General features: G+C 53.9%; 8 protein-coding genes across 8 annotated transcripts; 3 read left to right on the top strand and 5 right to left on the bottom strand.

Moving 5' to 3' along the window:
- Positions 1–90: 90 nt before the first annotated feature.
- Positions 91–1,722, top strand: GLOTRDRAFT_91235 (uncharacterized protein; the record flags this gene model as incomplete). The annotated part of the gene is made up of 9 exons (XM_007864446.1): positions 91–375; positions 417–499; positions 564–650; positions 704–880; positions 996–1,049; positions 1,096–1,233; positions 1,267–1,487; positions 1,572–1,663; positions 1,684–1,722. 9 exons carry the CDS (start codon positions 91–93, stop codon positions 1,720–1,722), a joined length of 1,176 nt encoding a protein of 391 aa, XP_007862637.1.
- A 1,492-nt stretch (positions 1,723–3,214) lies between these two features.
- GLOTRDRAFT_34332 (uncharacterized protein) lies at positions 3,215–4,690 on the top strand (the record flags this gene model as incomplete). The annotated part of the gene is made up of 5 exons (XM_007863563.1): positions 3,215–3,449; positions 3,503–3,924; positions 3,981–4,141; positions 4,195–4,406; positions 4,458–4,690. The coding sequence occupies 5 exons, from the start codon at positions 3,215–3,217 to the stop codon at positions 4,688–4,690; spliced, it is 1,263 nt and encodes a 420-aa protein (XP_007861754.1).
- A 199-nt stretch (positions 4,691–4,889) lies between these two features.
- On the bottom strand, positions 4,890–5,958 carry GLOTRDRAFT_71400 (GTP-binding protein). The gene is made up of 6 exons (XM_007864445.1): positions 5,826–5,958; positions 5,666–5,776; positions 5,592–5,608; positions 5,392–5,537; positions 5,250–5,330; positions 4,890–5,198 (listed from the first exon to the last, which is right to left on the bottom strand). Exons 1-6 carry the CDS (start codon positions 5,888–5,890, stop codon positions 5,022–5,024), a joined length of 597 nt encoding a protein of 198 aa, XP_007862636.1. The 5' UTR covers positions 5,891–5,958; the 3' UTR covers positions 4,890–5,021.
- A 783-nt stretch (positions 5,959–6,741) lies between these two features.
- On the top strand, positions 6,742–9,791 carry GLOTRDRAFT_119710 (uncharacterized protein; the record flags this gene model as incomplete). The annotated part of the gene is made up of 7 exons (XM_007864444.1): positions 6,742–6,900; positions 6,974–7,116; positions 7,170–7,308; positions 7,366–7,443; positions 7,497–7,522; positions 7,586–9,604; positions 9,689–9,791. The coding sequence occupies 7 exons, from the start codon at positions 6,742–6,744 to the stop codon at positions 9,789–9,791; spliced, it is 2,667 nt and encodes an 888-aa protein (XP_007862635.1).
- A 699-nt stretch (positions 9,792–10,490) lies between these two features.
- On the bottom strand, positions 10,491–12,049 carry GLOTRDRAFT_71397 (mannos-6-phosphate isomerase; the record flags this gene model as incomplete). The annotated part of the gene is made up of 4 exons (XM_007864443.1): positions 11,848–12,049; positions 11,538–11,787; positions 11,032–11,484; positions 10,491–10,969 (listed from the first exon to the last, which is right to left on the bottom strand). The coding sequence occupies exons 1-4, from the start codon at positions 11,992–11,994 to the stop codon at positions 10,491–10,493; spliced, it is 1,329 nt and encodes a 442-aa protein (XP_007862634.1). The 5' UTR covers positions 11,995–12,049.
- A 799-nt stretch (positions 12,050–12,848) lies between these two features.
- On the bottom strand, positions 12,849–19,909 carry GLOTRDRAFT_136529 (uncharacterized protein; the record flags this gene model as incomplete). Its single annotated transcript, XM_007864442.1, has 23 exons — positions 19,757–19,909; positions 19,536–19,701; positions 19,217–19,472; positions 19,022–19,164; positions 18,122–18,968; positions 17,680–18,068; positions 17,388–17,627; positions 17,252–17,332; positions 16,725–17,201; positions 16,246–16,672; positions 15,943–16,195; positions 15,861–15,894; positions 15,657–15,803; positions 15,537–15,596; positions 14,714–14,790; positions 14,616–14,663; positions 14,364–14,565; positions 14,016–14,304; positions 13,917–13,962; positions 13,579–13,861; positions 13,170–13,526; positions 13,057–13,107; positions 12,849–13,004 (listed from the first exon to the last, which is right to left on the bottom strand). Exons 1-23 carry the CDS (start codon positions 19,810–19,812, stop codon positions 12,849–12,851), a joined length of 5,085 nt encoding a protein of 1,694 aa, XP_007862633.1. The 5' UTR covers positions 19,813–19,909.
- A 343-nt stretch (positions 19,910–20,252) lies between these two features.
- Positions 20,253–21,424, bottom strand: GLOTRDRAFT_55959 (uncharacterized protein). Its single transcript, XM_007863730.1, has 2 exons — positions 20,566–21,424; positions 20,253–20,504 (listed from the first exon to the last, which is right to left on the bottom strand). Exons 1-2 carry the CDS (start codon positions 21,220–21,222, stop codon positions 20,400–20,402), a joined length of 762 nt encoding a protein of 253 aa, XP_007861921.1. The 5' UTR covers positions 21,223–21,424; the 3' UTR covers positions 20,253–20,399.
- An 852-nt stretch (positions 21,425–22,276) lies between these two features.
- On the bottom strand, positions 22,277–25,116 carry GLOTRDRAFT_71386 (alpha/beta-hydrolase; the record flags this gene model as incomplete). The annotated part of the gene is made up of 8 exons (XM_007864441.1): positions 22,277–22,470; positions 22,538–22,746; positions 22,813–23,032; positions 23,123–23,211; positions 23,277–23,332; positions 23,392–23,718; positions 23,793–24,966; positions 25,015–25,116. The coding sequence occupies 8 exons, from the start codon at positions 25,114–25,116 to the stop codon at positions 22,422–22,424; spliced, it is 2,226 nt and encodes a 741-aa protein (XP_007862632.1). The 3' UTR covers positions 22,277–22,421.
- Between the last annotated feature and the right edge of the window lie 119 nt (positions 25,117–25,235).

The raw sequence follows: 25,235 nt of genomic DNA, 5'->3' as shown, positions 1-25,235 counted from the left end.
TCACAGAAACAGGCCGGCTAACATGGCCTTGCGCAGATCTGCAGAAATTCTCTGTTCCTTCCAAGGACCGTTCCGTGTGAAGGCGGAAGCATGCCGCCTGGGCCTTGGAGCATTCCCGCATATGAAGACATCAATATATCTCACTACGAGAAGGCGGGTAACGCGGCCATGCTGGGATTGACACAACTTATCTGGCCCTTCCAAAGTGGTTTCCTGTCCGACGCGGAACTCACATCCGAGCTGGAACTCGGACTCGAATCCCTCCAGCCAGATATCGCACGTCCCCCCGGATCTGTAAACCAACGTCGGGGAACCCTCTCTCGGTGCCCGAAGAGGAACACTGGCAGAACTCATCAAGGCTGGACGTACTTCCAGGTAGGCTTGTCGCCTCGTCCACGCCGAACATCGAATCTCAGCCTGTGCTCACAGCACGAGAAGTCTTGACTATCCTCGAAGCCCGCGCGCCCAGCATTCCGCGAGGCGGAACAGACGGATTTAGGTAGGTGAAGTAACGAATTATCCGAGGTGAGCGGAAGATAATGTTATCATTGTGGGATACCTAGGCAGCGCAGCTTGTGCTGCCGGATCTGCGTCTATCCTCGGCTATGCTTGCGATGGCTCCCCGACTTGCACGGCGTACATGGCCCATGGTAGGTTCGCTGTGACGTCCACCGTCTGCCCTGGATGTCGAGGATTCAATCAGGGATTGCGTCAGAGGCAAGTCGTCTCGGCGAAGACGACCAGGCGAAGATCCGTCCGAGCGGACAGAAGCAAGAGGTTCTCTAGGACAATGCAGGGCTGAGATTGAGATTAGCGAGCCTGCTGGGATTGGCGCGAAGATTCGAGGGGGCGGCGGGATCTGTGGCTGTCTCGGGGTGAGGTGGGTGTGAGTCGCCAGATTCATGTTCGCGTCGCGACCACGAGCTCCGTCTTCTCACTTGGCTTTGGCGAGATAATCCAGCGCGGCAATGTACGTTCCATTCGGTTCGTTCTAGACTTACGAAAACTATGAAGGCTGGCGGGAGCAAGTATGACGACGAGCCTTCGAAGTAGTCGTCTGTGGGATTTATCTCAAACCCTCCGTCCATCCAATAGGTTACATTGCGAGACCCATCTGTCCGTTCGGACGGCGCGCTCTCAGCCACCGTCGTCATATGTCAAAAGCCTCTTGTTACCGCCGGCTGCCCACGGAGAGCTTACCGAAGACTTGGATAGCACTGATACTGCAGCTCCGTTAGTTAACGGCATCTAATTGAAGACGAAGAGATCTCCCCCTTCGTCGCCGCCTGTCGAGCAGGACGGCGGACATCCTGATTTCTTCCTCAGCAATGACGGTGGTCTAGACTCGCATCCCAGAGAACAGCACAACTGGGCGACGAACGAGCAGCCAGAGAGTACCCATGTCTATCGATCGACAGGCGACCACGGCGGAGACGGCATTTGCGGAAGCCATCGAACTATGGCCATTACACCGCACAGGGTCGCAGGTCCCAGTTGACTGCTGCGCGTATCTGACTGCTCCTGTCACTGTCTGAGCTGTCAAGGCTGCTAAACTCATGTGTGCTCCGCAGCGTCTGGACCTTCGGGGGAAATCCGAAAAAGACTCAGTGGTATAAACGAGAACACGAAGTGGTCGTGGCTTGACGAGAAGATCCAACAGCACGTATGTCATGGGTGGAATAGCTTACCAGCAATGCAGACCACAACGAAAAGACGGCGTAGGTCGGCACGCATCAGTACAGATGAAATAGCCCAAGCGATTCCTCGCTACCGTCCTCCGATGAATTGGGAAGCCACTGGCAGAGTAATGAACGTCTTTTCACGAAACCACTATCCGATCGACGGAACTGGACAAATGTTGCAATGAGCACTAGACACCGCGAGCGGGTCTCATTTCTCTGAGACTCATAACTTGGTAAGCTTCGACATACGCTGCCGTCGGACTGTGCGGGTCGCATCTGGAACTCAAGCGTCAGCAGAACACGTTGCAAAATCGAGAGGGTGACTGCGCGAGCAGTCAGTATACTCCCGCTCTCGGTCGGTGCCGGCGTGATGGCCGCCTGTCGGTTTACTAAACTCTGCTCCTCGCCGGCACAGACGGAGGTGGTATAATCAGGACCTTATGCGTGTACGCGGTGTAGTCAGATACGCATGCAACAAACGCTGACAGGAAGACAGGTACCTTCCATTATTCTGAAGTGAGGAATCTGTACGTGCTCAGTCGATGTGAATACCCTCCTTGCAGCAAGGTGATAACTGACCAGCAGTACAAGCCATGTGCACGCCTTAAGCCCATTGAACTTAACTCTACTGCGTCATTCGATTGATGACCGCTGCCTGCAAGCTAGCGAATTTGTGGCAAGGATTGGGCTTGAAGCGAATTCTCCTTGCACGGCACAGCTTTCGAGGATAGGACACTTCGATAATTATGGTCGCAGATCGATCTCGACGACTGCGCTTCTGATGCAACAGATCGGAAGTCTTAGTGTCAATCGCAGCCTCGTGCTGGATAGTGTTGGATAGCCGGGTAGATCTGAATCTCGTACGAAGGGGCCGCCCAAGAAGTTGAATGGCGTCCTGCAATAGTCAATTCGGCAAAACATCTAAAATAATGGGTGCTGCTCCTCACCGCCTGTTGGAATACATAACCGCGGCACGTCTAGTAAGGATATGTGAGTCAACCTGTAGCGGGGCGGGAGACAGCTGGTGCGCCCGAGTACGGGCCCGAGGCTCAATGAGATGAACTGAAATTTGGAGGAGTCGCTCTTGCCTCCACCATTTACCGCTTCTTCGAGTCGGGAAGCCAATCTAGACTGACCTTACCTCGTTATGTACATATAACATTACTTCATTGCGAAGGTCGATTCGCTCGAGTCGGTCTCCGTGCGCCACAGGCGCGTGGGCAATAACCGTCCGACATGTGTACTGTACACGGACAGCATCCAAGTGCTCATATCGACGGCGCAAATATCCGTGCTTATGCTGCGAGTATTACGCGGCTCTGCGTCGGATATAAGTACGGCAAGGCCAGGCATCAACGAGGGAGAAGTTGGACTCGAGACGTGTGCACCTTTGCGATAGACACTTCCTGCCAAGGTCCCTGGACAACTTAGGCGACGAGATGACTTCTGCCATCTGCAGAAGACGCAGAGGCAGCGGTGCTTCAGACAGTGACCCGAGATGTGGCAAAAGCGCGGACGTCCGGACAAGTTGCATGTTGAGTTTTGACTCTGCGGTACGGCCAGGGACACCACTCCTCCACCTGAGCATCGCTTCGGCGCCCCAATGGCCCCCAATAACCTGGAGAAACATCCACAAGGAAGTTCGCTGGTTTAGCCTCGCAGTGCTGGTGTTGACGCCGCTTGTTGCATTGTACGGCTCGACAACAACGGTAATGAGGCGTGAAACCTTGACCTTCTGTCTCTTCTATTATTTCTTCAACATGACAGGTAAGTCTTGTGCCGCTCAGAAATTGTGTAGACCTAACACTGCCCTCGACCAGGAATAACGGCGGGGTACCACCGCTTATGGTCTCACCGATCGTATACGGCATCGCTTCCTCTGCAGTACTTGCTGGCATGTGCGGGTTCCGGTGCAGTCCAAGGGTCTATCCGTTTCTGGGCTCGCCTCCATCGCGCGCACCACCGGTATACGGACACGTCCATGGATCCGTACTCGGCGCATCTCGGCTTCTGGCATTCCCATTTTGGATGGATGCTCCTGAAGCCGCGAGTGAGACCCGGAAGGGTCGAAGCGGGAGACCTACAGAACAACGGCGTAATCACCTGGCAACACCGGTGGTATTTCTGGCTGGCAGCGTTCTGGGGCCTGATAGCGCCGGTCGCGTTTTGCGGCCTAGGATGGGGAGATTGGTGGGGCGGGTGGTATTACGCAGGCTTCGCAAGGCTCGTGGCGGTCCACCATGTGAGTGTCCCAGTCTTAGATTGCTCGCGAAGTTGACCACGCTGATAACCGAGCAGAGTACCTTTGCCGTTAATTCAGTCGCCCACTGGCTGGGGTCGACGCCGTATTCCGACAAGCATACTCCGCGGGATCACCTGATCACCGCATTCTTGACGTTGGGTGAGGGCTACCACAACTTTCACCACCAATTTCCGTCCGATTATCGCAATGCCGTTCGGTGTGTATCGGGTTAGTTCGTGCTGAGCCTTGAGACATTAACTCGCCATCTAGCTGGTATCAATACGATCCGACGAAATGGTTCATTTCACTGTGCGCCTGCTTTCGTCTTGCGTCTAATCTGCAGCGATTCCGAGAGTCAGAAATACAAAAATGCCGTTTGATGATGGAGATCAAGAAACTGAAAAGGACTCAAGATGACATCGAGGAGAAATGGGGCTGGGGTACCGACCCCCAGCATCTAGAAATCTGGAGCTGGGACCAATGTGAGCGCATGTAGAATTCTTCAATCAAAGACTAAGGCAGTGTTTCCTCAGTCAAGGAAGCCTCCATGAAGCGGCCGCTAATGGTCATCTCGGGATTCGTGCACGACGTCTCCTCATTCGTGTACGAACACCCAGGCGGGGAGGCCTACTTGAGAGCGTACACCGCAAAAGACGCTACCAGCGCCTTCCACGGCGGCTCCTACGATCATTCTGACGCAGCTGTTAACGTGAGTGCCTTGCCTGAATCAAATCGATCTAGAGCTGACAGGGAGACGCTTCTGTAGCTTCTGGCAACCCTGCGGGTCGCCATCCTCCGACACGGAGTAGAAGTCGTTTCTACGGGGGATCCGCCAGATCCGCCACTTACGGACGGTGGGGATGATTGGGCGCATCATGTGCCTCCGTGCAGGAAGCTGCGAATCGTAGAGGCCCGGATGAGAGACGTTGCATGAGGTTAGGGTTAGTTGCATCATCTGGTGGTCGGCGGGATAAGACTGGGACAGAACGCATTATTCCACGACTTCGCTCTTAGTGGAATGTGCGATTGGTAGGATACAACAAAGAGATGCACGTACTTCCATCAGCACCTAAGAATACGGGTCCATCGCCAAAGCCTTACTTCATCGCCGCAGTCATAGCCCGGTTCGCCTCCCCAACCGTCGAGCTGTAGTACAACCGCCCTGCAACATCACCCACCACCCAGTCGAGCCCTGTCACCAGATTATTTCCGGTCACCGCACTGCAGGGCCATATCCTCCAGTTGTGCGACCGAATGGAATCCAGGTCAAGAGCCTAGCACACTATTCAGACATCAAACGAAGCGTAACGGAGCGACTGCCTCACATGGCGGATCTCCTCATCAGACATTGACCCCTGAATATCCTGCTTATTGGCGAAGACTAGAAGGGACGCGCCGGCCAACCTCTACATATCTGAGTCAGCATCTATATGGATATAGCCAGGGGGGTCAGCCTGGGATGCATACGTCTTCGAGGAGCAGCGAATGTAGCTCGTCTCGGCAGTCTTTCATCCGAGACCGGTCAGTCGAATCCACGACCCAGACAATGGCATCGGTCTGTTCGAAGTAGTTTCGCCAATAAGGCCTTATCGTGCGCTGGCCCCCGACGTCCCCTAGGCATTCACGTGTCACAGTTTCACTATGCCATGAACCTGATGCACACCCACATATATTCAGAGTGTATCTGTCACATTTACTGCCATCAGAGTCCATCGAGAGCACCAGCAGATGGATTGCTCACCCACCGTGGATAAACGTCTTGATATTAAACCCAAGCGTGGGGCTAACACTCATGATGTCCTCTCCATTGAGCTTCTTTAGTATGGTGGTCTTCCCTGCATTATCTAGACCGCTGAGAAAACAGGTGAGGGAACATGTTGCTCAAGCAATAGACGACGCACAGAAAGAGAATGCGCATCTCTTTCTCTTTCTGTCGGTTCTTCCTGATGATGGTTAGAAGGCCCATTCTAAAGCACTGGATCCTAATCGCAAGATGACTGAAGCCAGGCAAGACTGAATATCATCGATGCGTCGTCCTTCGAGTCCTGTCTACTGGTCCTCGGCGTGACGTGACTGACCGCGTTCAGGCGCCTGGAACGCGCGTGTCGACTTCGATCTTGAAGCTTGAAGCTTGAAGTCCTCAACCTGCCGATTTCTCGCTCATTATTGCAGCCTGAAGCTTTCAGATATGCATATCGCGCGTCTGAAGACCTTGCTTTGAGAGAGATAATTTTCTATACTTAATATAGATTGTCTGGCTTGCCGTCTCTTCGCGGTCTACGCATGTTCATCTCTGATCCTTGAAGGCTGATCCTGTACAAATTACAGGTCTTCGTAGACCGGTCTGTGGGTGGTCCCATTGACAGCATAATGGTGTGTAAGGTGCATCAGGGGTGGCGTGGCAAGGACTACCCACTAGCCTTCATGGATTGACTGAGTGGCTTTCGGAAGATACGCTGAGAATTCGAACCCGATTCTGGCCCTCCGGTATGATCTCTGTGTTTTCATTCAGCTTCAAGCACAACTTCCTGTCTTTTCAGTGATCTCGACGCAGTAGGCGCCTCAAGCATGCTGCTGGGAAGTAAGCCTCTTGTGCGGTAAGCACATTCCGGCGTATTGGCTCCAGTGACCGCATGTACAACTCATTATGGACTCGTTGATCAGGAAACGCGTACAGCACTGAGAGCTCGGCACTTGCAAGCCCGAGCCCGAGGTCGAGGTCGAGCCTGTGAATCGATGGGTACGAGGATACAGCAGTGCACAGCGTCGGGTTCATCGACTCATTGGCCCTCGACTCTTGACCACGAACTCGCTACGATGGCACCCGCAAAACTGAAGGAGTCTAAGAAAAGTTTGGTGGCGTTAGGACACCTAAAGGAAGCCCTTAGCGGGGTTGCGTACATTGCGGATGCGATGAATGCGCCGTTCGTGAAGGCCGGGCTACAAGTCGCAATCAAGCTGATCGATACGGCTGAGGTACGTCGCCGTCCATGTCTTCCTCTCGCCGAGACGAGACACATGACTTAGGCGTTCGATTACGCCTCTTCAGTGCACCGTAAAGAACAAGAGTGATTGCCATGAGCTCGCGCGCACTGCTGCTCAGACGATGCTGGATCTAGCTGAATCTCTGAAGGGGAAGCGACTCGAGGATATTAGTGCGAGCCTGCAGTTGCAGTTGGAGAATCTACAGTCGTGAGTTATCTAATCTTGTCATTTGAAGCAGTTATTCCTCATGAACGTGTTAGTAAAATGTTGGATATATGTCGCGGTATGGAAGAAATGACTGCCCGGAGCAGCTTCAAGCGGTTTATAGCAGGGAAGTTGGACGCCGACATGATTGCTAGCTGGAAGAAATACCTGGAAGATGCACGATGGAAGTTCATTGTAGGTGTTCAGTCGAAAGTGTTTAGATCTCTAACTCAGCGTGTAATGATCATTCAGCAACACGGTGACATCAATATTCAAGTTGGGGTAGCCCAAATCAACAGAAAACTTGATATCATGTCTGGATCCAGATGGGTATGTTATAGGAAGATGGTATGCTGATATTCTTGGAACTGATCATGTTGTAGGATGAGCAAACCAACAATGCCCAGAGGTCAGACATGATCTAGATGATCATGAATGTGGCTGATTATTTCAACAGTATCTTTTTCTCTAGGATTCCACCACCAATGCCATCTATATTCCACGGCAGAGAGACTGAGGTATCAAATGCTGTTGACAAGATATTAGGCCCCACACAGACCCACTTGGCAATTCTGGGTTCTGGAGGGATGGGCAAGACCTCTCTGGCTTTGGCCATCCTGCATCATCCTCAGATCAAACATCATTTCAAGGATCACATCTACTTTGTCCCCTGTGATTCAGCTACCAGTCCTGACCAACTTGTGTCACATATCTTGACTACCCTGGCAGTCCAGAAGAAGCATGGGCAAGACATTCTAACAAGCTTAAATGCCTTTCTACAAGCTGTGCCCCAGCTGTTGCTGGTTCTGGACAATTTTGAGACTCCATATTATGATACAGAGAATAACCAGGGGATTGTGCAAGTCCTGAGCAGGATCACATGTGTCCCTCAGGTGACTCTTGTTATCACTATGAGAGGGAATTCCACTCCTAGGGGGGCTATCTGGGGAGATGCACTGGAACTCAGGCCCATATCTTTGGAAGCCTCAAGGAAGATATTCTTTGACATCACCCAGCAGCATCAAGATGATGTGCTTGACAGGCTCTTGGAAAAGCTGGACTACATTCCTTTGGCAGTTACTCTGGTCTCCCATCTGGCAAAGTCTGAATCTGTGTCCCATCTTCTTAGGCAATGGGAAAGGCAGAAAACTGCCATGCTTCAGGATGATACTGCTAATGAAAAGCACAACAATGTCCAAATCTCCATTGAACTGTCCTTGCAGAGCAAGATTGTCCAACAGGCTAAAGATGCTCTGCCTCTCCTAGCTCTGATATCAGGCCTCCCAGATGGCCTATTGGCTGTTTCCCAGATAGAGGATGAAGATGGTCTAGAGAAGTTGGAAGCAATGACACCCCATATGGAGGACAGAGATATGGCTCTCAAGGCCCTCTTGAAGGCAGGACTTGTACAGAAGACTGGTGATAACCTGACTGTCCTCTCTCCAATCCAGTACTATGTCCTGAAGCAATGTCCATTGGGTGCAGTGCACAGAAGAGCACTGGAGAACTACTTTATCACCTTGATCCAGAAACATTTCCATCACTTCAATGATACACTGTCAAGAGAATCTGGGAACATAACTGCTCTCCTCAAGCATGCATGCCAAAGCAAACATGATATCTATGCAGAAATCCTGATGGCAGCATACAAGATGTCATGGTTCCTCATAAACCATAACATACCCCAAGCACAACTACTTTTTGATTCTCTCCTCCCCCTTGTGGTGGAGATGAATGGAGGTGTATTTCTGGTGGAGTGTGAGGTCCTTGCTGGCATCACATTGCTAAGACAAGGCAGAAATACTGCAGCCCAGAAGCAAATTGAACAAACATTGAAGCGCAGCCAGGAGCTGAACTACACAAGTGGAATTTCTCAGAGCCACCACTGTCTTGGGATGATTTTGCGCATGCAGGATCAATATGCTGAGGCTGTTGCCCATTTCAGACTGGCAATTCCTGGATATCAGCAGAGTCAACAACCAGATCGAGTGGCTGCATGTCATACAGCTATGGGTGACATGCTAAGACTGGAAGGCAAGCCTGCTGAGGCTGTGATTCAATTAAAAGAAGCATTCAGCCTGGCCAAACAAGTTGGCAGTCATGACACAATAGCTGAATGCCTTTGGAGCATGGGAGAGTGTTTGAGAATGCAGAGACAGCACACTGAGGCAGTTCAGAAATTGGAGGAATCACTGGCTTACTACAAAGAAACCAAAAACAAGCCCTCAATGGCTCAGTGCCTCTGGAGCTTAGCCAACATTTTGCTCTTTGAGAAGAAGCATATCCAAGCTCAAGCAATGTTGCAAGAGGCAGTGAAACTTCACAAGGAGGTGAACAACAAGGGTGGTGTGGCTGAGTGCTATGGGAGCATGGCACTAGTGGCTCTCAGGATGGGTCCAGAAGGAATGGACAATGCCTTGCGTCTAGTTGGAGCCTCCATGATTATCTGGCATGAGCTATCCGATTATTCTGGGATTGCCATGACCTTCAGGTACATTGGCAGGATCATCATCTATCAGACATTATTTGAGTCAGCATTCAGGTGCTTTGAGATAGCGATATCAATGTTTACAAGACTTGGGCTCCCTGAACAGGCTGCAGAATGTGCCCAGGAGCTACAGCACAATCTCCAACTTGCAGCAGATTTTATGGCATACCATGGTGGCCACTCAGAGTAGTAAATAGGTAGGGACAGTGCATGTACACTTATTAAGGATCTCCATATGAGAGTGATGATGAATGTCATTGAGTTCACAGTACTGTGGCAAACATCATAGAAGTCTGAGCAAGAATATATGTAGGTATACTTCAGGTTGAAGAGCATTTTCTCCATCTCTGTAATCCTAATTCCTGGTTGATTATATCAACCTTACTTTCTCCAGTTCATCTAAGATCTTTCATCTGTGCCATAGCCATACTTATTGTCTTACATGCTATAGGGCCAATATCAAAAATCCAACTGTCTTATATGTTTGAGGACATGATAGCAAACAGGTCATAAGAGCCTGCGTGATTCTCATAAGGTGTGAATTAACTTCAATATATGCCAGATATTGATGAATCAGAAACATTTGTACACTCATCTTGGAATATTCTTTATTATACAGGGCAGGACTCATACAAGACTGAATAGGTGAAATTGTGGGTGCAGGCTAGCTAATTCTGTGGCTTGACAATTATAGGACAGCTAGGATTGTAAGACTCTGTACTTTTCCTGATGCTCACCACCACCCGTAATGCCTGGATTTGTTGCAGACAGCATTCAACTCTCAGGGACCCACTTTTTTGTATCAAGTTTATGGACAGAATCCATTCCACATCCTGCTTCAACCCATTCTAAAATTACATACATGGAGTTTGTCCACATCCTTCCCGTCTCAAGCCTCCACGAAAGCCCAGTATATAACCATCCCCTCCCCTCCCTGCGCTTCCACCGTAACCTCCGTCCCCGCCCCCACAAACACCACCTCCCCCGTGCCCACCTGGGCCCCCTCCTTCCCTCCCCACTCCATCACCCCGCCGCCCTCCGTCACAATCGCGATACTCGGCCCATCGATGGCCGGCACGCGCTCCTTGCGCGCGGGGACGCCGTCCTCACTGCTCATCCCCGCCCCTCCAGAGCCCGCGGCGGGTACCTTAATCTGCAGCACGGAGAACTCGGGCACGGGCGGGTCGTACAGGTCGATGGCGACGCCGAACGTGTCCGCGCGCGGGAACGGCGCGGGGCGGACGTAATGCTTCGATGGGTCGGACGCGTTGTAGGTAAGCCCAGAGACGAGGTTGGGTATGTCGCGCAGTTTCGGGGTGAGCCCCGCGCGGATGACGTTGTCCGACGTGGCCATGCACTCCATGATGTCTGCGTTCGTGGTAAGTTAAAATCCGTGCGCTAGTGAGGTGACGCTGAGAATATGCACGCACCTCCGCTCACGTATGCATGTGGTTCGCCCGCCGCAAGGAATATCGCCTCGCCAGGCTGCAACTTCACATAGTTGAGCATATACGCGCAGAACACCCCAATATCCCCAGGGAACTGGCTTTCCAGCCTGAGGACCAGATCCTTGACATCGCTCTCCTCCTCCCGCACGTTACCGTTTTTATACCGTTCAACGAGTGCCCGCAGCTGTGATTGGAAGAGGCCCGGCTCCGCAGTCATGACAGCGGAGAACATGTCCTTAAGTGCGGTCTTCACTTTGGGGTTCGAGGGATCCTCCGAAGTGAGGGACAGGAAGGCCGCAGATATTGTGGTAGGGATAAGGGCGGCAAATTCAGGGACGGAACGGATGTAGGAGGCAAGCTTGGGAAGCGGGAGGAATCCGCACATGGCGGTGAAGGGCGTGATGGCCAGCGCCATCTCGGGCTTATGGTTTGCATCTGTGGGTAATGAGTGAGGCAGGATATATCTTCTATGCCAATACAGAATTCACCTTTGTAGATGTCCGGGTGCTCCTTGTGCAGCACTTTAGCAGTCTCCTTATCCGGATGGGTCTGTATACTCAACGCCTTCTCTATCGCGAGTACTTTGAATAGGAAGGGTATATTCCCCTCCTTGGCATCTTCGAAGTTCTGGAGGACCTTCTGTCCCATCAGCTGGGGGTTCGCCGCAAGGTGCTTTGAAAGAGGCTCGTCCGTGCCGAGTACGCGCGAGGGGCCGCTAGGGTGTGTTCCCATCCATAGCTAACAATGAGTTCCACAAATCAAATTGTATCCCATTTCTGAAGGCTGCAGAGTGTATACCTCTGCGTACGGCGCGGATTCGTCCAGTGTGAAGCCGGGTATCTTGGACGCTGCCGCAAACTGAGCAACCTTTGAGCTCAGCCCGACCTTTCCCCAATCATACTTTTGCGTCGCCGGAATGATCTTGAAAACAGGATCTGTGGCCATCAGGGTAGGCGATGCTGGTCGGAGTGGTATGAGTAGGAAAGCAGAGAGAGACGCGTCGCGGGTTGCATTTGCGCTGAATGCACACGGTGGCGGGTGGATTGGCCTTGATCTGATTGGTGACGCACCCGATCTCCCGATCGATCTGTTGACTAAGCGTGCTTCTCTGTGGTTGTGCCGTGATTGCTCCTGCATTTCTCCGCCACACCCAACTGCCACAAATTCAACTACAGAGCATCATGAACAGGTATGCAGTACTCTGGGTTACACCACGTGAATATTGACCTTGGTCTTTAGAGGACCTCTTATTCTGGTGAGTACTCAACATTGATATCGGAGCTGTGGAAGCTAATCCGTCCAGCAGACGATCGATGAAGCAGAGGTCTGTCCTTACATTTCCACCGGCATTCATGACTTCAATGTTCACTTAATCCATAGTATCTGCTAGATCAAATGGTGCGCTTTTAGCCACAACCCATCCTTCATCTATCGACCTGTTTGTCCCAGCCAATGCCAGAAGCAGACGAGGATCCGCTGGTCACTAACCTCCGCAAACGCTTGCGCGACCTCCTCGAGTCGCTGCGTTCTGGAGCTGAGGGGACCATAAAGAAGGATTAAGGAAGAGCACCTCTTTTATAGATCCCATTGTAGGATATAATTGCAGCAGAGATTGAGCAGAAGTAGAAGGTCTCGGGATATCAATTGGATAGACGCGTGACACAACGTCAACAGCGGGCTCTACATACAAGCTACCAGGATCTCTGTGAAGCAAAAACACATCAGGTTATATCCAAGAAAGTACGCAAACGCAGAGTTTCTTTTATTCCCATCCCTCGCCACCACACATATTACGACCTTCAGTCACGCGTCGCGCTTGCGCTCGCCCCAGCCTCCGGTTCATCAGCAGTCTGCAGAGCCTGCAAGATCTGCTCCCGCCTCAACCACTTTTCCTCCGGCGTAAAGTACCAAGTGAGGACAGCGAATAGAGTCACCGAGCCGAAGATCACGACAGCCTACGACTAAGTATAAAAAGTTGCGCTACACAAGATAAGGGAGAGGACATACGAAGTTGAACGTCTCCGCATTGACCGGGAACGAAAACGGGGACAACTGCACCTACAAACCCGTTGTTGCCATCAGCACACTGAAAAAATTAAAAGATGACCATATGCACTCACCGCAACAATCAACCCGTTGAACAGCACCGCAGACAGATAGAACGGCTTGGCCCACCGCCCAAGGCGATAATGGCTCCCCCGGAACTCATTCGGCGTCATCGTCAGCCTCAGCAGCGCAATGAGGCCGTATGCCGCCGTCGTCGGCACCCCGCCCGCCGACACCAGCGACGTGAACGCCACTTGGCTGGGCAGGATGGTACACAGGATCAACGCGCCGAAGACAAACATGACCGTGACGGCGTTGCGCGGCTGTCCGTCCGGCGTGACCCGGCCAATCCACCATGAGAGCGGGAGCACGCCGTCGCGGGCAACGGCGAAGACCAGGCGCGAGGCGGCCACGACTGCGACGCTCGTGTTCTAGATACGACCCTGTCAGCAGGTAAGGGGCGGAGAGAAGACTGTGACCTACGATGACGAGACCCAGTACGGCAAGAATAGTCATGAAGATACTCGGTCCCTTGCCGAGAGCAAGGGCATAAATCTGCACGAAGGGTTGCGGTGCGTCGAGAGCAAATACGGATTCCAGGTCCGGGATGCAGAAGAGGAATAGGATGGTAGTCGCAAATCCTAGGATACCCGTGGCAAAAGCGCTCGACAGGATTCCGCGAGCGGCGACGACGCTTGCATTTTTGGTTTCTTCCGCGATATGGCCGGAAGCGTCAAAGCCTATCAGGGTGCCTGCGGTAAACAAACTGAACATGCATTGTGAGGATCTGTTAGTGTAACTTGAGTGGAAGTGCGACTGACTATGATAATATCCAGTTCCATCCAGCCGGGGCACCGGTGCCGTTATCTACACTATCGTTAGATCCATTCATCTATACGTGGACTACAGTCACCACTCACAAGTCTGAGTAAAGACCTCCTTGGCTGTACGCAAGCCGTAACTCCTCGATGCTCCAATCGGCAGCCAAATTAGACACAGGAAGAAGTCGAGCATCATAAGCCCGACGGAGAACTTGAACAGGCGGGAGTACCACTTCGGCGGCATGTAATTCAGGGCAATGGCGACGCAGAAGAGACCTTCTGCAATGGCCCATATGAGCGCACGCCATTGGATGTTATCATTCCCAACGCCGCCAGGGAAGTTGACTTCCCATACGGCAAGCTGCGAGACAACATAGTTGGCGGTGGTCTGCGATGAAAGTCCCGCTTCAAACATCGTCTTGCAGATCGTTAAAGGACCAAGCGTACCTGACAATTTCCGGCCGCAAAGGTCATCCAAGCGGTGCAGGACCACCAGGCCACGATGAAGCCGAAGAACCGCGCGTATTTGGGTCCAGCGCTCTCAGCCGTCCAAATGTATATAGACCCACTGAGAGGCAGGGCAGAGCATATTTCTGCCAGCACAGCCGCTGTGATCCACATGAAGACCAAGGTAACAATGTACGACGACCTTGATGAAAATCAATAGACGGGGTGGGGATGATATTCGGCTCCATTTACCAGACTGCCGCTGGCCCACCAGCCAGAAGCCCGAGGAAGAGGGCAGACCTGGAAATACATGAGACGAAGAATGGCGTCTGCATGAACTACAATCGTACCTCACTCCACCGATAAAGTTCAAAGCGGCGAAGCTCGCTGCAAAACTCTCGAAGAAGTGCCATGTCCGATGCAATTGCTACATGGCAAATTAGAACGTCATGACAGAAAGGGTAGTAACTCAATACCCAAAATGTACCTGTTTATATCCAAGCTTTTGCTGTAGCACAGGGACAAATAGCACGTCAGTAAGCTCTGCTATGGCTTCCTCCGGGGAGGAAGCAAAAGTTAGAAGATACACTGGGGCTTTCCCTACGCAGGTCTGAGCGCTGATCAGGTTCTAACGGTGTAATCTCAACCCCATGTCGCCCCCCGCCTCCCCATTGCGGACCAGCCACCATATTCGGGCGGCAGGTCAGATGGAAAAGAACGGTTCGCAGACAGGGATACCCGCAGCCATTCCAGTGTCCACTAGAAAGCGACGTTACCAATGAAGTGATGATGTCAATTCAGCCTCATGCCCCGCAAGGTCCTTCCCAGCTTCTCCGTAGAAGTTTTACCAGCTGAATCTCATCCTGATCGACGGCGTCGGCCTCGTGATCATGGTCCTTCTTTGTATCGATGGAAGGTGCGGACATAGTGGGTCCTCCACAGAAGCGATGAAGAAGCAGTGAAAAGAGGATACAGGGATGCTAATCGCACAAATTGCGGGTGTATAAATACATGTGCTTATGTAAGACAACTGTGTGGACAAGATGGAGAGATAAGGGCGGAGTGAGGCGCGATGAGGTTGCGATGAGGTACGCGCTCTCATGGAATGTCAAGGAGCTGATCCCCAACAGTGTCAGAGAAAGCAAGACACATCACGAAACTAATTTTACTGACCGACTTCAGGCCCTTGATGAGCAGCCATTCCTCGTTGGAGACCTCGGCCCTAAAGTGAGTCTGCAAGAAAAGACAGCGGGTCAGACAAGAACTAACGCAACGATCAGCTTCAATCCTTACCTTGAGTACATCGATACTTTGACGAGATATACGGCTGACTATCTCATCCTTCTCGTCGAAATGCCGTCCGAACATCTTGGGTGTCTGATAGACAGCGTGTTCTATCTTAACAGCCACACCACCGCCAGCTTGCGACTTTTTGACCACCTGAATGAAACATGCGTCAGATCATAGATACACCCTTAATAACCCGAGTCGATTCACCTCTTGCGACTTGTGATTGATCTCGAGAGAAGAGCTGCAATGATCGTTAGACGCAAAACCAAAATAGAGGACGCGAGCTTACATCTTGCCGAGCTCAACAATCTCCTTCTTCTTTGTCACTGGGTCGACTTTCACGACGCAGAGGGGAGTGCCCACGCGCAGGGTACCGTCAATGATGTCGACACCAAGGATAATCGGGTCTCGCTTGGCAAAGGCCGCAATGATCTTGAGTCGACAGGGCCAAACAGCTTGAGGAGCAGCATCTCTGCGCTTCGCCTCCATGATCTCATTGTTATACGCCGTGAAGGCATCGAACAAATGGTAAATGATATCAGCTGGACTATGGTCAGTTATATCGTCTCGATGTTGTAAAGATAACGCATACCCTTGAACAGCCGGATGCCCATCTCCTCAGCCAGGCGCTCTGCTTCAGAATCTACCGGCACATCGAAACAGAGGATACAGGCAAGTTCCCGCTGCTTCTCAAGCATAGTCGCCGCACGCATGACGTCCCGCTTGTGCACAGGCCCGATGTTGATGCCGGAGACGGGGATCTTGCTGCTCTTCAAGAAGTCTAGCAAAGCTTCCAGAGAACCAAGAGTCGAGGCCTGTACACAGACCCCACGGCCGGACTTGTCGATGTTATTCAGCAAGGACGTAAGATCAGACATGACCTCCTCCATCATCTCCTCCTCGTCATCGTCAGGTCCTACGACCAGAAGACGAGAACCAGCAATCGCTTTCTCCAAGTCTGGGGCGGCAATCTTCACACCCAATGCAGCCTTGACTTCTTTGTGATGAACATACGCGGACTGAGCGATTGTTGTGAGATGCAGTCTTCTAGAGATCGTCGAAATTGCCCACCTTTATGCGAAGCTCCCGTAGAGGCTGCGGAGTCAGTAAGGCACGGATCTGCGTGACTATAGGTCCGTTCAAACCGCAGACCACAATCCTATCCCCTTCGCGCAAGTAACCATTGACCAAAACAACATCGATGGTCGTACCAAGACCCTCGATAACCTTGACCTCCAATACCGTACACTCAAGTTCAGACAGGTACATCAGACGCTCCGACATACGTTGCTGCGTGAGATTGACGAGGAGCATAATCATATCTGGTATGCCCTCGCCAGTTATCGCGGACGTTGGGACGAGAGAGACATTCCGGGCAAAGCTCTTGTTCTCATAGTAGAGAACAGCGTTGAGACCTTGCTCGGCGAATGCCACGATGGTCTTTTGCACTCGATCCTCGAATTCCCGCTGAACAGAGCGTTTTTGTTTCGCCAAGGAGTCTCGGAACGCATTATCCGGCGTCGGTTCCCAGCCATACATACGGTCAATCTAGGGGAAGTTATGGGAGACGTCCAGAGGCAGTGCAACGCAAGTCATACCTTGTTAAGGGCAACGATGAAAGGCGTCTTTCTGTCACGTAACAACCTCAAGGACTCCAGTGTCTGAGGCTCCAAGCCGTGCTAATTGAATAGTTAGATGAGAGCTGACGTAGAGGACTCACATCATTTCACGTACCATGATGTCAACAACCAGGATGGCGATGTTACACAGCGAACTGCCTCTTGAACGCAAGTTGGTGAAGGACTCGTGGCCGGGTGTATCGATGATCAAAAGACCAGGAATTTTGTACTCGAACTTGCCGTCCGCGTTCATAACTGCAGTCTTCTGCTTGATCGCGTCGATGGGGAAGTAGGTTGCACCAATTTGCTGTGTGATACCCCCAGCCTCACCCTCTTGGACGTTCGTTTGACGGATCTGCAATCCACGATTAGCAGTTCCTCATGACTATAGCCTTCTGAACACGTACCTTGTCCAGCAACTTAGTCTTACCGGTATCAACGTGACCGAGAATACAACATATAGGACTCCGCAGATCGTCCTTGTTCCGCTTCTGCAAAGCCTCCTCATGGGCTTTGGCCCTTCTCGCAGCAGCCTCAGCCTTTTTCTGTGCCGCCAGTTTCTGCGCCTGAGTCATGTCCTCAGACTCATCAGACGATGTCTCCTCTTCAGAAGAGTCTTCTTCCGAGTCGCTGTCGTCGCTGTCCTCCTCAGATTCGGATTCTGACTCAGCTTTCATCGCTCCATTGGCAGGCTTGGCTGCTGGTTTAGCAGGAGCCGCCTTTCCAGCAGCTGCAGTAGTTTTCGCAGGGGCCTTAGCAGGTTGTCCAGCTTTAGCAGTACCGTTGGCGCCATTTGCTACACGGAGAGGTCAGGTCATGCCGCTTCTCCAGAAAACAGTCAAGTTATACCTTTCGCAGGCGCGCTAGGCTTCTTCTCTCCCTCCTCCTCGTCGCTGCTGGCATCCCAATCACTCTTGACACCCTCAGCTTTGGCTGGCGCCTTCTCCTTCTCGTCATCGCTCGACGCGTCCCAGTCGCTTTTCACGTCATCAGCCTTCTCTACGGGTTTGGTCACTTCGGGCTCTAGAGGCGCGGGCGGTTCGGGAGTGGAAGGTTTCGTCTCCGGCGCAGGCGTTGAATCCCTGGTGCCTGAACTCGCGACAGCCGGCTTCTTCTTCCTGTTCTCGTATACCACCTTCTTGGGAGCGCCACTACTAGGCTGCTGCAAACCCTCGATCTGCACGCCACTAGCCAGTAAGGCCTGCTTTCTCCTCTCTGCAGCCGCCCGCTCTTCCTTCTGCTTTTTGGTGAGCAATCGTCCCTCCTTCTTCGCTTGCTCCTTCTTAGCCTTCTCCTTCTCCTTCCTCCGCTGCTTCTCCTCCTCCCGCTTCCTTTCCTCCTCAGCCGCCCTCCGCTCCTCCTCCTCAATCCTCAGCCGCTCCTCTTCCTCCCTCCTCCGGGCCTCCTCCTCCAACCGCTTCTTCTCCTCCATCAGTGCCTTCAGCGCACTGATACCTGCTGGGCCCTTCTTCTTCCCTGCAGCAGGCGCAGGCTCCTCCTCCTTCTTGGCACCCTTTTTCTTCTTCTTTTTCTTCTTCGCGGCATCACCTCCGGCACCGCCCTCCTCCTCGTCGTCTTCCTCCTCCTTCTCCGGGGCCGGTGCAGCCACGGCTGGTGCAGCCTCCGGCTCCGGCGTTTTCTCCGCTGATGCGCCCCCAGTAGCTTTCTTGGCAGCGGCCTGAGCCTTCTTCTTAGCCTATGCGCCACAACGGTCAACGACAGATCCCGGTAGGTAGAATGAGACCAAACCTTCTCCCGCTCCTTCTTCAGCTTTTCCTTCTCCTTCTTGGATAGTATTCGCGGACCTCCCTCACCATCTTCGCCCTCTTCCTCATCCTTAGGAGCAGGAGACGGAGCTGCCGGGGCAACGGCCTGAGTAGGCTCTGGCGTGCCTTGGTGTGTGAATGAGTACGAGCATAGAGTACTGTAAACAGAGACACGTACCGGCAGCCTCCTCGTTAGCCTCCTCCTCGTCCGCAGCCTTCCCCTGCTTGCCCTTGGCCTTCTTGCCCTTCTTCCCCTTCTCCTTCGCCGGACCCCACTCCTCGTCCGCGAGCTCCTCAGCTGTGACCTCTTTAGGTGCCGCTTTGGGTGCGGCGTCTTCGGCAGCATCTCCGTTTGCAAAGTCGACGTCCTCCTCGGCCGCTGCCTTTTTGTTCTTCTTCTTATCCTTCTTCTTCGACGATGCTTTCAATGTAGACTGTACATAGATAGTAAGACTCAGCGATCATCCTGCAAGGAGGGCGAATGACATGTCACGTACCATCAGCCCACCGAAATCCTCCTCCTCATCCGGGACATCAGGGGGCTCCTCCACGGACAGGCCCGCGGCCGCGAACCCGCTGAACCCGCCCTTCTTCGGCGCAACCTCTCCATCGGAGGCATCTTCCGCAACATTATTGTTCGCAACCGAAACGCCTGCGTTTTCCCTGGCGGCGAGATGAGCCTTACAATCCCCGATCACGAGTCCGCGGGGATGCGCACCAGAAGTCATCGTCATCCTGCTTTTTGCCTTTCTTTCCCTTGTTTTTCGGAGCCATGATGGAGGACGAGTGAGAAGTAAGCTAGTCAAGAAAAAGAGAGAGCAGGAGGGGATGGGACGGGACGCAGCGCTGAGAACGGCGGGAGCGGTACCGTGAAGGTGGCTGAAGAGTCAGCTTTTGTTTATCGGAGTGTATCTTTCCCGAGATTTCTCATTTTGGCCGGGTCTAACATGTCCTCCATCTCCGAGTTCAACATGTTCTATGTTCATCGAGGCTTTCGCTCTGCTTTGAGATGAATACTGATTCGAAGTCGATAAAATCATCCGTATGGCGCCCGCGACCCCGCGCGCTCTGCGGAAACAATCTGGACTGAGTCGATCATGCAAATGAAGTGGACATGGTACACGGGACTGAAGTTTGTGGTAGAAGAAAGTGCTGGCCATCCTGACTCTGTCAGTTAGAGTCTACAGGAGGCTGGCTCGAGCAAGCCGACGATCCGAACCGCCAACTCATTTCAGGGACTGCAAGATGAGCCAACGGTAGTGAGTTCCGTCCATAAATAAGCGCCTGCTCGTAACCTATACGGATATTACACAGTCGATATAATACATTAACAGAGTGACAAGAGCTTCCAAGGTATCATCCTACGACCACAAGGAGCGCACGAGCCAAACTGCAGCGCTGACAGCTGCTGCGACCCCGCCGGCGATAGCTAGCGTTTTGTTATCCGAAGACGCAGAGAGCAAAAGCTAGAAAGCCGAACTGTCAATTGCCCAACCTAAGGGAGCTGAGTAGCAGGACAAAACGCACCTTCTTTGCCTCGGAGCCTTTGGGGAGTGTCCCCGATGCGGGGTCGACAACATAATGCCTCGCGAAGAGGTCATTCTGTATCCACAGCAGCTTGTTAAACGCCCGGATCACCTTCGCCTTCGTCTGCAGATCCAAGCTCGCCTCCTGGAGCACCGCGTCCGCAACGAGATCCTCGACCCACCCAAGCAGCAGACCCATATGGATGAACTCGACCCGCAGCTCGGGCCTCTTCGCGCGATGCTTGAAGCCCGGCTCGCCGGTATGCATCACGCCGACGAGGTCGAGGTAGCACCAGAAGGGGCTCGCGTCGCTCCAATCCTTGTTGCTCACCAGCTTCACGAAGTACTGCCCCAGGAAGTCCTTGCGGTGCTTGATATTGGGGTGTTCGAGCGAGAGCTCCTCCACACTGGCGGCCCCTCCAGCCCCGCTCTGCTCGGGCTGCTTGGGTACGAATGCCCTGGCGGTGATGTCGAAAGAGAGAAGGTGAGTGTATACGGTGTCGAGGATGGTAGGGAGGAGTGCGCTGAGAAGCGGGGCGGAGGATTGGATGGCGGCGCCGTCCTCGTCGGTGAATTGAAGGAATTCCTTCAGGTAGTGGACCCGGGATGGGAGGTCGGTCAGGGAGTGAGGGTCGACGCGGGAGATTTTCGACGGCATGGTGGGTGCGCGATAAGGTGAAATTGATAAGGAGCCGGACGGGGATGCGGGATCGTAAAGACGATAGAGTTGAGACGGATCTAAACGAGACGAAGACGTGGTTATGATCAGTACCGCTTCGGCTACGCTTGTGTCCCGTACGTACTTGTAAGTCCAGGCTAGGTGCGACCCCTTCAGCCATCCTTGCGAGCTTTTATAACATCCCTCCTGCTGTCTCCCTCCCCTTTCCGATGTTGCAGGATTTGGCCAAATCCAATGCAGCCGTCGGCACCGGTTCACTCGCCTTGCCTCGCCCGGTCTTGAATTGCTCTAGAGACTGGCCAGAGCGACATTACTGTACTGTATGGACCTTCCGTGGGCAAACCGTTTCGCTGGTCATACGGGAAAGGCCTCGCCAAACAAGGCGATCGGGGGTTAGGAATAACCGGACTCTGATTGGACGCAGTTACTTCCCGTCTCTCTCCGCTGAATGGTCAGAGCTTTGCCGAATGTACCCGTCCCGTTTTGCAGCGGCGGCAGTGCCTTTGCCGCGAAAGTCTGACTGAAGAGACCGGTGCGGCCTTTGCTTGAGGCACTCTCACAGCGGGCAAACACCGATGTCCCGCCACCGGACATTTGTCATTCATGAAATAGGTGGGAGAACACTTTCCTTGCATGCTCCGAAGTGGGACTTGGCAGAGACATAAAGAATGAGAGAACAATGTGAATCAAATGTCCCCTAATTTTTAGAGAGCATAGTAAATGTCCCGTGGATCTGCCTTTGTTCATTCAAAGGACATTCTCCATCTCCACGTCATGGTCCAACAAAGACCATTCTAGGAAAGTGTTCTCCCAACCGGGGCATGTTCATAGCATGCACGCCAGCGGGACATCGGTCTCTGCCCGCAGTGTCTGATGAGTACGTCCCCGCACTCAAAGATGGCGCGAAATTTCCTCGTTGTTGTAAAATGGCCCTGAACTTTGAAGACAGTCCGATAGGAAGGGTCACTTAGACTCCAAGTAACCTTGCGGCAGAGTACGTATGGCCGCTGCCAGTGTCTCCCCAAATGATATCCATTCCTGAGTTATTCCCCTTGTGAACGACGGGGGTAAACCGAATGCACGAGACTAGGATCATACCGGCCATGTACATTGTACACCTATCAATTCTATAACGTACAATGCATGCAACGAAACGCCGTCTATAGCAAACTCTACCCTCACGAGAGGTCATGCAGAACCCTATCATACTGATGCGGCAAATGCGAACTGTGCCCAGACACCCGCGTAAGCGGCCCAGCACGAGAACAAAGATGGCGACAGAAGCCAGACGCACCTCAACATATCCCGTGCAAAAATAATCTGGTCAAACACCTTCTCCGCGTCGAGCACCTCAAACAGGCGCGCCCTGTTCCTGTCCTTGTTCGTGTACCTGCGGTTCCGCGGGTGGAGGTCCGCGTCGCGCACGGCCCACCACACCCGGCCGGGCGGGTACATGTTCGCCATGTGCATGTTCGCCTCGAGCGTCTTGCGTATCGACAAAAACTAAACCCACATAACATTACATTACTGCATGACCGGGTCAGGCGGGACGGGGGAGGGAAGACCTACCCACTCATGGTCCTCCTCCGCGCCGAACCCCGTCTTGCGCTTCAGCGCGCGCTTCGTCACGCTCGCGTAGCCGTCGTCCCGCGAGTCGCAGAGCCACGCCGCCGCGCGCGTGATGTCGCGCACGGAGCCGAGCGACAGCCGCGCGACGACGTCGTTCGAGTAGACGAAGGAGGTGATGAGCGAGGCGCAGAGGGCGGAGAGGGGGCCGTCGGCGACGCAGCTGTATTGTTGGTGAATGGGTGAGTAGGAGTCAATGAGGGGAGGGGGAGGGGGGAAGGGGGAAGAGGGAGAGAGGGGGGGAGGGACTCACGGTGGGGCGAAGCAGTAGACGGAGACGCGCCGGCCGACGGGGAGCCCGCTCGAGGGGACGGTTAGACATGTCCTTGGATCGGCCCACAGCTGTGGGCAGTACCGATTATATCAGTACAGCTCTGCACCCAAATACACATACCGTCGATACACACCATTCCCAACAGCGCAGCGACGCCCGCGCCCAAGCTGTGTCCTGACAGCACCAGCTCTGCGCAACACAGTCAACGCACAAATCCAATACCACAGCAGCCAAGCATCATCACCCACCATACCCGGGATTGCGCTTCAGCGCATCCTTCACCGCGACATGCACCGGCTTGCCCTTCCCGCCCATGACCCGCGCCATCCGCAGCATGCCCCCGTGCACCTGGTACTTCCGCGGCCCGCCGAGCGTCGAGGTAGTGGACGCCGTGCGCTGGCGGCGGTGCTGGGCGAGGAGGGGGTGCATCTGCATCTGCATCTGCGCGTCGACGGGGAAGGCGCCCGGGATGTCGGATTCTTCGTCGATGTCGCCGTCGCGCGCGCTGCTGGCGGGCTCGAACTCCTCGGGGTCGCATGTGAGGTCGACGGCGAGCTCGTTCAGGGACATCGTGCCTTCATAGTGAAATTCCAATTCAAGCCCAATCAGCATACATACATCCTTACACAAGTTAAGCGTGCTGCGTTACCTCTCAAAACAAGCACGACCTGCCTCCGCCCGTGGTCGCGCAGGATCCAGAAACGCGGCATCAAGCGCTCGTTCCCGATGACGGCGCTGATCTTGCGCTTGCGCTCCTCGACCATCTCGCGCTGCACCTGCGCCTCCTTGCGCTCGCGCTCCTTCTCGCCCTGCTCCGAGGCGAGGTGGTCCGCGAACCTGGTGAAGATCTCGTGGTCGTGCCGGCCGAGGAGGACGTCCCACCACGCGTACGACGAGGTCGTGCTGGGGGACTTTGGTGAGGCGGGGTCATCCTGCGGAGCGGACGACGCCTCCTGCTCGGAGGCGTCCACCGCGCGCGCGAGCTTCGCCTCCTCGGAGGCCTTCTGCGCGGCGCTCGTGAAGCCCGTGGAGGACGTGTTGGTGGAGGAAGCAGGGTCGGGCGGGTCGAGGGAGACGCCGAAGAAGAGGAGGCTGGCGCCGCCGTAGCCGGCGAGGACGAGCTTCGAGAGGCGGCGCAGCGTCGCTTTGAGCTCGGCGTTGGACGGGCGGCGGGGCGCGGCGGGGTTGAGCGGGGGGAGGCGGGGGACTTGGAGGTGGCGAGAGGGGGTGGAAGGTAGGGATGAGGGGGAAGGGGAGGGGCCGACGTCGACGATGTCGGCGGTGATGATCTGCCCGCGGTGGCCGGGGTAGATGACGTCCTTTGTTACATGTACGCGCGAGTCCCGCCTTGTGCGCTCGTACGGCGCGTCTTCGTCGGGGTCGATTTCGCGTAGATACTTGAACCAGCGTTTCTCCTGCCACTCCTCCGTGACGCCCTGCAGCGCGCCCCAGGCGACGAGCGCCTTGGCGATCTCCGTGACGCCGTACCTGCGCTCGGGGAGGCACTCGCGGAGGACGGGGTCGTTCCACTCCCTGCGGACGAGCTCGACGAAGCTGGCGAGGGAGAAGGACGCCTCGTCGCTGCCGGGAAAGATGGCGGAGAGGACGTTGATGGAGGAGTGCGCGGCGATGACGGAGGTGGAGGTGATGGTCTCGCCCAGGACGATGGGTGCGAGGGCGATTTGTTCGATGAGAGTGATGACGGACGAGACGGCGCCGCTGAGCGTCTTGCCTGCGCCGGTCGCGCCGCCGAAGAGCGCATAGTCGACGACAGAGCCTGTGATGTTCGCCGCTGTCGACGCAACGCCCCGAGTAATAGAGAACTAAACGATAATCAGTTACGAAAAGTCCATGGAAAGAATGGTACCAACGCCGAGTTTGGTCCCGAATTTGGCAGCAGAAAAGCCGAGCGCGGCGGCGGACGACGCAGCGTCTATGCCGAACCTCGAGTACCTGTCCCAGTTGGACGCCATTGCTTGACGCTGCAGCGACGACGGCGACAAAGAAAGCGCATAAGTCACCAAAATGGCGGTGGCCACAACGCGTTGCAACGGGGCCGATGGACTTTTCACATGATTTTTGCATGCCCACG

The sequence above is a fragment of the Gloeophyllum trabeum genome (genome assembly GCF_000344685.1).
Source record: "Gloeophyllum trabeum ATCC 11539 unplaced genomic scaffold GLOTRscaffold_00002, whole genome shotgun sequence".
Taxonomy (NCBI): Eukaryota; Fungi; Basidiomycota; class Agaricomycetes; order Gloeophyllales; family Gloeophyllaceae; genus Gloeophyllum; species Gloeophyllum trabeum.
Note: the sequence above shows the minus strand (reverse complement) of the source record. Positions and strands in the feature narration are given on the sequence as shown.